The following is a 10,755-nucleotide window of genomic DNA, read 5'->3' on the forward strand; positions in this document are numbered from 1 at the left end:
TCAGGGCCCACAGGGCTGGGCCTTGCTGCCAGGGCAGGGCCCAGACAGGGAAGCAGGGCCTTGGCTCACCAACGAATTTGACAGCCTTCTGTCGCAAGCTGGTCTGATCATCCCACAGGTATGGCAGGCTCTGCTGCAGGTATCCTTCCACCCTGCTCCTCTTCTGCTTGAGCTGGAGAAAGCACAAGGGCACAGAGCTCACAGACCCTCCCCAGCCAGCCGGACAACTCCCTCCTGCCAGCACCCCCCTTCCCCTTTCCCCCAGGCCATCCCCAGCTCCCAGCCAGGAGCTCTGTGGGGCTGAGGTTAGGAAAGAGTTAGGAGACCGTTCTGTCCCGCTGCCAAGGCCCAGAAGGGCTAGGGTCTCCTCCCGCATGCTGGGGATGGGGAAGGCAGAGGGGCCTGCAGAAGAGCCCTTGGGGCTCTGTGCTGGAGGGAACGGAGCCACAATGCAGCTGCAGGTGGGGGACTCTGGGCTGGAGCAGCCTGGGCATGTCAGACAGGCTTGTCCATATGGGGCCTGGGGCTGTGTGGTTCTCCTTACCAAGTACTCCCCAATCTTCCAGATGTCCTCAGTCTGAGCCAGCTGCTCAAGCTGTTTCCACTTCAGGAACTTTGCACAAGCAAGTAGGATTACTGCAGAGACCTGTGGAGAAGCAGAGGCAGGGAGATGGCACCGCACACACATACCTAAAGTGTCTGATTGCCTGCTGCCCTGGCCCCCCCATGCCCGGAATACCCCTCTGGTGTCAGCACACCCAGTGCCCACGTCAGTGGCCAGGTCTGAAATCTGTACCTTGGCCACACTCTCAGTGTCGTCACTCATCCGGAAAAGCAGTGGAATAATGGCCCTGTGCACGGTCTTCTTCATTTCTCCTTTTTTCCACCACAGCACAGACTCCATCAAGTCTTTGAAGAGGAGCATGGAGCATTCTCGCACCTCACTGGACACCTGTTAGGGAGGGCAAAAGGAGGATTTCACCAACTGCCAGCCTCCCCCTGTCCATGGGGATCAAGGGCCGTAGGGTGGCTCATGTGAAGGGTGAAGCCTCATGTTTGGAACAAAGGAGCTGGAGGCCTGCACAAGGCAAAGCAACAGGTTTCCTGCACGGGGTGCCTGTACCATGGAGTGTGCTACAAGCCAGCCCACTTTTACTGGTAGCTGCACCAGCCATGTCAAAGCAGAGCTCCCCTGGTAAAGGGCTTCGGTAAGGCTTCTGGGGCACACTCTGTCTCCTCAGCTTCTGCCTTTCTGCCTCAGCACAGGGAACTTTTGGCTGTGCTTAGTTGGATACCTGACAGCAAGAAGCTCTGCTGGACTGCAGAGCCCAGAAGACAGCCCACCATAACCCAGAGGAGCAGAGAGAGGAGAAGGCCCTGCCCGAGTGCTGCCCACAGGCCTGGACCAAAGGGCAATGCCATTTCAGGGTGCCCGTCTGCGGGGCTCAGTCACCAACAGCAGTCTTACATCGTTAAACAGAGGCAGGAGTCTGCCAGCCAGTGCCAGAGCGATGTGGCTGGCCTCCTTCTTCTCCAGATGACGAATCACATTTTTGAAGATAGTCAGGGCCTTCATGTTGATGTGCGTGTTTTCATACTGCAGAGTCTCCATGACTTCTGGCAGCAGGACCTGCACGTCCGTCACCTGTACAGAAAGACACCGTATGTATTTAGTCAAGAGGTGGACAGCCACCCTGGCCAGGATGCTCTGGTTCCAGAGCACCAGCCTCCTGCTCACTTCCTGGCAGCTGCCATGGGAATCTCACCAGCAACCTTCCATCAGGCAATGGCCACGAATGTGGTGATTAAGTAGCTGGGAGAGCAGGGCATGGGGAAGGGAGGTGATGAGAGCAAGGGCTCCGTTTCTCCCCCTTAGTCACCTGCTTTGCACATGTCCCCCAGGGAATCCATCTGGAAAGCTCCTGGGACGCTGCACAGGCAGCCACCAGGCCCCACCGCCACCATCACCCCACCTCCTGACTCCCAGCTAATGACAAGCCATGGTGTTCCCAGCACCAGGCTGCCAACAGGGCTTTGTTTGGCAAAGTCCGACTCACCATCTGAGATGTCTCCGACAGCATGACGAGGGCTCTGAGCACCAGCCAGAGGATCGGCAGGCTGTTAAGACTCAGAAGCGTCAGGAGCTTTTTTGGGTCACGTAAATTCGATAGTACATGTTCAGTTGGATGCATCATCTGAAAAGACCACAGCCGTGAGAGATGGGCAGAGCCTGCAGCATGCCCATCACCACGCAGCTCCTGGCTCCCCTGGCAGCTCAGGGCAGGCTGCGGGGGACATGCACCCAGGTGCCTGTCCAGATGCTCATCCTGGGGCAGCTGTGCCTGCAGAAGAAAACAGGGCCCCTCTGTGCCCTGTGCATGGCACCACGCGGCACCTTTTCTTTGCCTGCTCCTCCTGCCCTCTGGCTGTCCGCAGCCTCTTGCTGCCATGCCTCTGAGGAGCAACAGAGCAGCATGAACTGGCACAAAGCAGGCTCCAGGTGCTACTTGTCCCCGGCCTCACAGCCTGCCCAGGCTGTGCAAAGACCACGGCTCTGTCCCAGCCTCAGCCATTGCTGTGATAATACCCCTGGCCCTGCCACTGCTGCAGGTTTCCATTCTGAAGGGCAAGGTAGGGGGATGCCGGAGATGGAGAAAAGTGAGCACTGCCTGTAAAGGGGTAGGCTTCGTTTTTGTGCACAGGGACCCCGTATGGCTGATGTAGGGGGGCTGGTGCTGGCCCTAAGGGGCTGTGTCTATGAGTCCTGGAAGAGGCGACAGGTTGGGGAAGATGGGGCAGGGAGAGGACTGTGCCTCTCCCGGAGGAGCGCACACAGCCCTGAAGAGGAGCAAGGTGTGTTCTCTGGTTACTCACAGCGAACTTAAGAAGGCTGGTGTGCACAGGCTGGGCTTGCAGAGACCTGCACACCCGTTTGTCCTCGAGAACATTCTGTAGCTCCTCCAAGATCTTCTCTGAAGTCATTGGAAAGGAAAGCATCACCTTCCACATGTCCAGCGTAGTGCTGCAAGCCCAGAACACTCTGTTGGCAGGGCTGCCCTGGCCACAAAGCTGTGACCCAGACAAGCCCCGCAGGTCCCAGGCTATCCTGCAGCCCTGGCCCTGACCCGCTGTGTGCTTAGGGAGCTGTTGGGGTGGTACCTGTCAAGTGGCGGAAGGTTGGTCAGCACGCTTAAGAGAGCTTCCCTGGGAAACTGGTTAGTCATTGCCTTCAGTACTGAGAAGAAGCTCTGCCGGAGTAAAGATGTGCTGTCGCTCCTTTTCAGGTTTTCATGGAGGAATCTCAGAATCCTTTCCACCTGGAAGGGACACAGGAGAGAATGTGACTGCCGCTGGACTGCAGCCAGTTGCCCAGCTGCCACTGGAACTGCTGCTGGGTATGAGAGGCAGGATGTGAGCAAGGGATGAAAGGGCTCAAGGGCAGGGCAATCCGCTGCTTACATCCATCAGCCAGGAGGCAGAGTCTCTCGCGGCCACTCCCAGCGTGAACTTGGCCCACTGATTCTTGTCGTCGATGCAGCAGTCTCTAATGGTCTCAAGTGTCCTGAGGACAATGGTTGTCCTCTGAGAAGACTGGAAGTATTTTCCAATTGGCTATGGAAGGAAACAAAGGATGAAAGGGAGGAAGGGAGAAGGGAAGGGAGGGAGGAAAGACAGGACACAATAAGTCAGAGAGCAGCACCTGGGGAGGGAAGATCAGGGGGAAGGAGAAAGAAAGACCCTCCCTTCAGGGCAGAGCTGTGCTGACGGCCCCCACCTGTGGCCAGCTTTGCCTCACAGGCACCCCTGAGCTGCAGGCTGCCCTGGAACATAGGGAAGGGCAGACGGCCTGGCTGGAGGGTGCCTGTGTCCTTACCTCGTGATGAAAACGGGTAGAAATGAAACCAATCAGCCTCCAGATCCTCTCCATGGCTCTCTCCTTTCCAACTTTGTTCTGAGAGCTCGTGAAGCATAGCAGCACCTGCAGGAAGCAAAGCTGCTGGTGTGCTCTGGGAGCTGACAACTGCTCCAGCAGAAGCAGCACTGCTGAACTCCTGGCTGGAGTCACAACGTTCATTAGGGATTCCCAGAGCTGGAGCAAAGCCCTCAGTGGGTCACTGAGCCATGGGGTCCCTTCACACAAATCCCAAGGCCAACCCTGTAGCCGGGCAAGTAGGCAGATGCCATCCCAGGGAAGGCCTGGCTCCTTCCCATTGCCGCCCCCAGAACACAGTTCTCTGTCCCCTCTCCATGAAGGCTGGCTTTTGGAGCAGTGTCCTGGTTTCAGCTAGGATAGAGTTAATTTTCCTCCTCCTAGCTGGTGTGGTGCTGTGTTTTGCATTTAGGCTGAGAATAATGTTGATAACACGCTGATGTTTTAATTGTCGCAGAGCAGTGCTTACACTAAGCCAAGGACTTTGCAGCTTCGCGCTCTGTCCTGCCAGCGGGCAGGCTGGGGGTGCAGCAGGAGCTGGGAGGGGACAGAGCCAGGACAGCTGACCCAAAGTGGCCAAAGGGGAATTCCATCCCATCTGGCGTTATGCTGAACAATTATAGGGGGGGCTGGCTGGGGTGGGGGGAGCGGGTGCTCAGGGATAGGCTGGGCATTGGTTAGCAGGTGGGAAGCAATTGCATTGTGTATTATTAGTAGTACTATAATCATTATTATGATTATTTTCCCTTCTTTTCTGTCCTAATAAACTGGCTTTATCTCAACCCTCTGGCCAGGTTAAACCACTGCAGGCAGAAACGGCCTGGGTTTATGCAGTGCCACAGGGATACGTCTACTTGGAGGACAGGAGAACAGAGTTTCGGGGCTGGGCTCCTGTGCAGGATGGGCAGGTCCCAGGAGAACTCTACCCCATTCACACCTGGCAAGGAAAACACAGGGGACAAGGAAAGCAGGGCGATAGCTCCAGATGCTGCCAGTGTGGTGCACAAGGGCAGGGCTCAAATTCTCTCAAATCCACCACTGCTTTGGTGCAAGGAGAGCTCTGCGGGCAGAGGAGGCCCAGGAGTGCTGCGGGGAAGCTGTGCTGTGACACAGGAAGGACGTGTGGAGGGCAAGGGATGTTGACAGCAGCCAGGGGACACCGGGGCCCTAGAAGAGCTTGGTGGACAGACCCTGGCTCCCCTGAGTGTGCTGGGCACAGGCCTGGCAGGCGCTATGGTCTGTGTGCATGGCACAGGGGGCACTCTTCACTACTATATGTCACCTCACTCTAGGGTGAGGAACAGCCACTGTGAAAACTACCAACCTGCAAGATCCTGTACAAATTCTCCGGGAAGCTGGAGGCAGGAGGTCTGATCAGCAACGTCTGCAGCATGATGTCCATACTTTTCAGGGTCTGCAAGAAGGACAAATCTTTGTGTTGTCAGGCTTTCAGTGGTCCTTCACAGCTCTAAGAGAATGTGCTAAACTCCCCCTTGTACTGGGTTTACATAGCACGGTTTTGGGGGTCTGCAGGGGTGGCCTCTGTGAGTAGGAGAAGCAGGAGCAGTTGGTTTGGGGGCATCTGCTACCTATGGGAGACACATGTTGGAACAGTTTGCTCCCGACAGATGGACCCCATGGTACGGAGCCATATTGGAGCAGTTTTTGAAGAGCCTGTGGGACGCCCACACAGGATCACTTTGTGAAGGATGGCATCCCGTGGGAGGGACCCCACATCAGAGAAGGGGCAGAGAGGGACCGTGAAGGAGCAGTGGAGACAAAGTGTTATAGACTGACTGCAACCCCCATTCCCCCGCTCCTCTGGGGGGGGGAGGACGTAGAAGAGGGTGGATGGGGGAAGGCATTTCCGGTTTTTTTTGAGTTACTGCTCTAGCTTGTTAGAAATAGGTAATACATTTTATTAATCTTCCTACTCTGAGCCCGTTTTGCCCTTGATGATAGTTGTTGAGGGATGTCCCTTTCCTTAGCTCAACCCTTGAGCCCTTTCCATCGTATTTTCTCCACTTTTCCCTTTGTGGAGAGGAAATGAGAGAGCAGTTGTGGTGGAACTCAGATGCCCTGCAGGGTAAAACCACCACATTCCTTACTGCCAAGGAAGGACAGCTGCAGCTCTGCGCGCTGCCCGGTGGAGGCCTCAGGGCAGAAAAGGTGCTGTGTGCAGACCAGGCCTCAAGCGCTGGATACAGCCAGGCAGACGGAAAGGGTGAGAGGGATGTGATGGGGTGAAGCAAGGCTGAGACCCTGCCCAGCAAGGATCTTCAGCCATCTGTAAATACAGGCAAGCCAGGAGGTAGCTCAAAGAGATATGGGGGCTCCTGTAGCTCACCCAGCACGTACCACATCGTAGAGGCAAATGTCCAGTTCCTCTTTCGGAGGAAGAAAGAACACGCTCTTGAAGGATGCAAGTAACAGAGACATCATTTCATCCTCCAGCACCACCTTCACTGTGCTGCAAAGAGAGGGACACTGGTGTTGGCAGCAGTGCCTCCATGACAAAGGGAGGAGGACACAGACCTCCCATGGGCAGAACTCCAAGGGAGGGATGGGGAGCCCTGCTGGGATCAGTGTCCTTCTCCATGAGGCTGGCCAGGGCAAGAGGGTAGTCCTCAGACCTCCCAGCAGAGAGCTTCAGTACTCCCTTTGTCCTCTGGACAAGCCCTGAGCAGGGGAGAGCAGAGGCGCTGCCTGGATGGCGAATGCCTCCTTGCCAGGGTCAGATCTGCCAGGACCATGCGCTAGGGATATGCCAGCTGAGCCAAGGACAGGGCACATACCTCAAGGCAGAGATAGCAAGCATGGCTTGCTGCCGCACCACTGTGCACAGCTTGTCCCTGGGCTCCTCGTCCAGCAGCACCTGCAGAGCAAAACCGGGATGGGACCTGGCAGCCGTTGATACCCAACGCCAGCAGAGCCAGCACTGCTGGGCAGGACGAGAGGAGCCCTGGGGTCCCCAGCCCAGCACCGGCACCCAGAGTGCCCCCTGCACCTTCCAACACTGAGGTCCCAGCAGCATCCACAATCTCACAGGGAGCAACTCAACATCCATGCATTTTGTCCCCAGTCACCCCTGCCCAATGCCCAGGGAGCCTCGCCACCTTCCCCAGCCTGCCAGACGTCCCCTCACCTGGATGTTTGCTGCCAGCTTATTTTCACGGCAGAAGGTGTCCAGGCCCTCTAACAAGCCCTTCTCTTGTGCGGTTGTGAACACAGTGACGATATTCCTCAGGAACATAATCTTCTGCACATCATCCTGGCAGCCACAGAGATACCAAGAGGGAGCGTGAGGGGAGAGCCACAGCCAGCAGGACCGCAGCACTGTGGGGTGCGGAGCTGTGTGGGACGCCTGGAGGGCAGCAGCTCTGCCCAGCCAGCAGCCCTCCAGCAGCCTGGCAGCAGAGCTGGGGCACGGCCAGGACATGCAGGCACAGCCGCCATGGAAAGGGTTGCTCTTACCCTTTCTTTGTTTTTGATGTAGACCTTGATGAAGTCCACAGCTTCCTCTTCCTCTTCGTATACAGGTAGCCAGCGATCATCTAAGACAGAAGGAGAGCAAGGATTACTGTAGAGGGGCTTCAGGATGAAGCAAGGGAAGGGGGCACTGGCTTCAAGCAGGGGGCACGGCTGGCCCCAGCCCTGCCCACCCCAGCGTAGACCCTCACTCACCAGACTGCAGCGACTCCACCTCGCACACCTCAAAGGGCTCCAATACAGAGCTGCTCTCATCGGAGCTCTCACTCGCTTCCCAGGCCACCCTGGGGCGGCTGGGGGATCTCTCCTCCATTGCGAGTGATGAGAGAGTCAGGAGGGCGCAGGCTCGGGACAGCCACAGGCAGTGAGGAAAGACGTGGGCTGCACTTGGGGGCACCTCACCAGTCCCACTCGCTCCTGTCCTATCCCCTCGCTGTCCTGACGGACACTGGAGGGGCCGTTGTGCCAGCACCGGCTATTGCCAGATGACACTGGCCTGTGTCACAAAGGGTCCTCCTGTGATGTCATGCCCCCGGCTGGGTGATGCTGGCTCAGGGCCCTCCCTTGTTCTCAGCTCTTCTCAGGGCTGCTCTTGCATGCAGGCCCAGGAAATGGCCCCATAAATTTTAATATTGTCTTGCAGTTGATGCTATTTTTTTAGGAGCCAAGGAAAATGGGAGAAGTTAATGCACTCTCAAGGGTTTTACATCTTACTGCGATCAAAAGATCCAAGCTGATTGCGGGCTGAGTAGTGATCATATCATGACATGCATTCAACCGAAATCTAAAGAGAGGACCGAGCTTCATTATCTCCCCTATATGAAAAATGATGCAACTGATTCATGAATATTATTCTCCTTAGGGCCATTTAAAAAGAAAAAAAATCCGTATATTTCATTTGTAAAAATATTTGCAGTAAAGATCTGTGTACTTAAATAATTCTATTTCATGAGGACATAAACCTTTAGTTCTATAAAGAACTTTTAGTTCTTTAGTGTTATTTCATGCTGCTTACGTTCTGGAAGAGGTTACATTTTAAATACCTGCTTTCTGAACCGAGTTATATAGCACATTACTTACTGTATGTGTTTCCTGTCGTGTTGTTTATCACTTCTGGGGGTTGGTACCTTTTCATTTTTTCCCCTATAGTTAAATTGTTTAGTTAATAATAATCTTTCCCTAATATTTTTTCCCCTTTAATTAAATTATCCTTATCTCAACCCGTGAGTTGTTCCATACTTTACTTCTTCCCCTCCTCCTCTAGGGACGGGGAGTGAGAGAGTGGTTGTGGTATTTAGCTGCCTAGCGCAGTAAAACCACCACAGTCCATTTTGGCGCCTAACGTGGGGTTCAAAGGGTTGAGATAAAAGAACTGATTAAAACACTTACAACTAGCACACTTACTTGCTAGTCACCATGTTCAGTGTCATGTTAATATTGGCTTGTTTGATCATATGTCACGCAATCTGTGTCATGTTCTCATTTCTCCTCTATATCCAATCTGAGAATGTGCTACAATCTGTGTTCATTTTTTATTTTTTTTAATTCACTGTGCTGCCAAGCGCTGGCCTTGAGTTTTATCTGTCATTCAGGCTCTGCACTGTTATCATTTGGGTCTCATGGAAACTATCTTTTAGAGAATATTCAGAACTACACTGCCTTCTTTTCCTCATCTGGATGTCAGTTTATGAATAATATCAGGAATGGTACCTCCTCCTTCTTTCACAGTGGGCTAATTACAACAGTTTTGGAGTATTCTGAATATCCATGTGTAACCCGTCTATTGCTATTTCTAATTCTGAATAACGGGTTTCCTCTTCTCTCTAAGATTAGTCGATTGTTTAGGAAGCTTACCTGGGAATCTGTCTTGAAACAGTCTTGTGACGGGTGGCAACATGTGTGGGAGGATATAGGCAGGTACCTGTCATGGGTGTCTCCTCCAATAGTTTTGAACTTCACCCCTGAACAAATGCAAAATCCTAAAAACCTGATGGAATGTTTGAGAGTCACATGTCCTGACCCTGATAATGCTGGAGAACGACAGCTTGCAGCATTGTCCTGGGTTTTGGCTTACTCCTATCAAACACCGTTTAACATCATCCAGCACCTTGAAGAGAGGGAGGAAGTCTCTGAGTCTGATGACCAGATAACACATGCTGTGGCTGACCCAGAGGACCAACCATGGTATCAGTCGCCCCCATAGTCAAGTCAAAACAACGGAAACAGAGGTCAGCTTGTTTAGTAAGGAAAGAAGCCTCTCCTAAGAAGGAGGGAGAAGGGGAAAAGGCAGGCATCTCTAAAGCAGAGCCATGACAAAAACAGCAGGAAGATGGAAATCATAAAGGAAACAGAAACCACTTGATCCCTATCCCTGAGTGAGTTGTGAGAAATACGAAAGGATTATAGTCGACGCCCAGGTGAACACATTCTCACCTGGCTGCTTCGATGCTGGGGCCAATAGCCAACAATTAGAAGGCAATGAAGCCAAGCAGCTGGGATCCCTCTCTAAATTGAAATGGTAATTGACAAAGCAATTGGGAGAGGGACACAGGTTCTCAGCCTTTGGAGGTGGCTCCTGGCAGCTGTGAAAGAAAGGTATACCCACAAGGAAGATATGGTATATCAAATAGGCAAGTGGACCACTATGCATAAAGGTCTCCAGCATCTGCAGGAATTAGATGTGCTGGAGATGATTTATAGTGATTTGGACAATGCCCAGACACCTCAAGATACCGATGAAGTCCAATGCACAACATCCATGTGGCGTAAATTGGTGTAGAGTGCACCACCAGCACGTGCCAGTACGCTGGCAGTAATTCAGTGGGATGAGGGGATGGGACCAACAGTGCACAATCTGTCCTGTCAGCTTCAAAACTATGAAGACTCTCTCTCTGCTCCTCTATGGGCCTGTGTCTCAGCTGTGGAGAAACTGTCTGAATGACTTGACCACCTCGTAGAACGAGAATATCCCATCCTCATCCAGACAGAGTGATATTTCAGCCACTAAGAATCAGTATTTTCCTGCTCAAGAGAGAGAGTATCTAAGACGCACACCACGTGGCACCTTGTGGTTTTATCTGTGTGACCATGGGGAAGATATGAGGAAATGGGATGGTGTACCTACTTCAACCCTAGCTGCTCGGGTATGTGAACTGAAAGGAAATACAACAGCAAGAACAGGGGCTCCTAAGAAAAATGCTGCTCCAGTTTCTGTTGGGCAGTTCCCCAGAGGCAGAAGAAGAGCTGATGTTATTCTTGACTCTGATGAAGGGACCTCTGCTTCTCATTTGCAAGAATTAAGTGGTAGACACTCCAACCAGGACTAGAGGGGCCCT

The 10,755-nt window shown here is 53.3% G+C and overlaps 1 protein-coding gene across 1 annotated transcript; it reads right to left on the bottom strand.

Annotated features, from left to right (window-relative positions):
* LOC137847458 (uncharacterized) lies at positions 1-7,733 on the bottom strand. The gene is made up of 15 exons (XM_068665728.1): positions 7,616-7,733; positions 7,406-7,485; positions 7,077-7,202; positions 6,727-6,806; positions 6,290-6,401; positions 5,256-5,345; positions 3,460-3,612; positions 3,160-3,317; positions 2,875-3,022; positions 2,058-2,195; positions 1,469-1,645; positions 797-952; positions 545-646; positions 60-172; positions 1-25 (listed from the first exon to the last, which is right to left on the bottom strand). The coding sequence occupies exons 1-15, from the start codon at positions 7,731-7,733 to the stop codon at positions 1-3; spliced, it is 1,776 nt and encodes a 591-aa protein (XP_068521829.1).
* Positions 7,734-10,755: the final 3,022 nt, after the last annotated feature.

Source organism: Anas acuta, chromosome W, assembly GCF_963932015.1.
Source record: "Anas acuta chromosome W, bAnaAcu1.1, whole genome shotgun sequence".
Classification (NCBI taxonomy): Eukaryota; Metazoa; Chordata; class Aves; order Anseriformes; family Anatidae; genus Anas; species Anas acuta.

Bases quoted from the DNA above. Each gene is read 5' to 3' on its own strand.
- LOC137847458 (XM_068665728.1), bottom strand. From the start codon at position 7,733: ATGGAGGAGAGATCCCCCAGCCGCCCCAGGGTGGCCTGGGAAGCGAGT. The intron at 3,613-5,255 runs GTTGGTAGTTTT...TTCCTTCCATAG, and splicing joins ATTTGTACAGGATCTTGCAG to CCAATTGGAAAATACTTCCA. The intron at 647-796 runs GTACAGATTTCA...GCTTCTCCACAG, and splicing joins ACACTGAGAGTGTGGCCAAG to GTCTCTGCAGTAATCCTACT.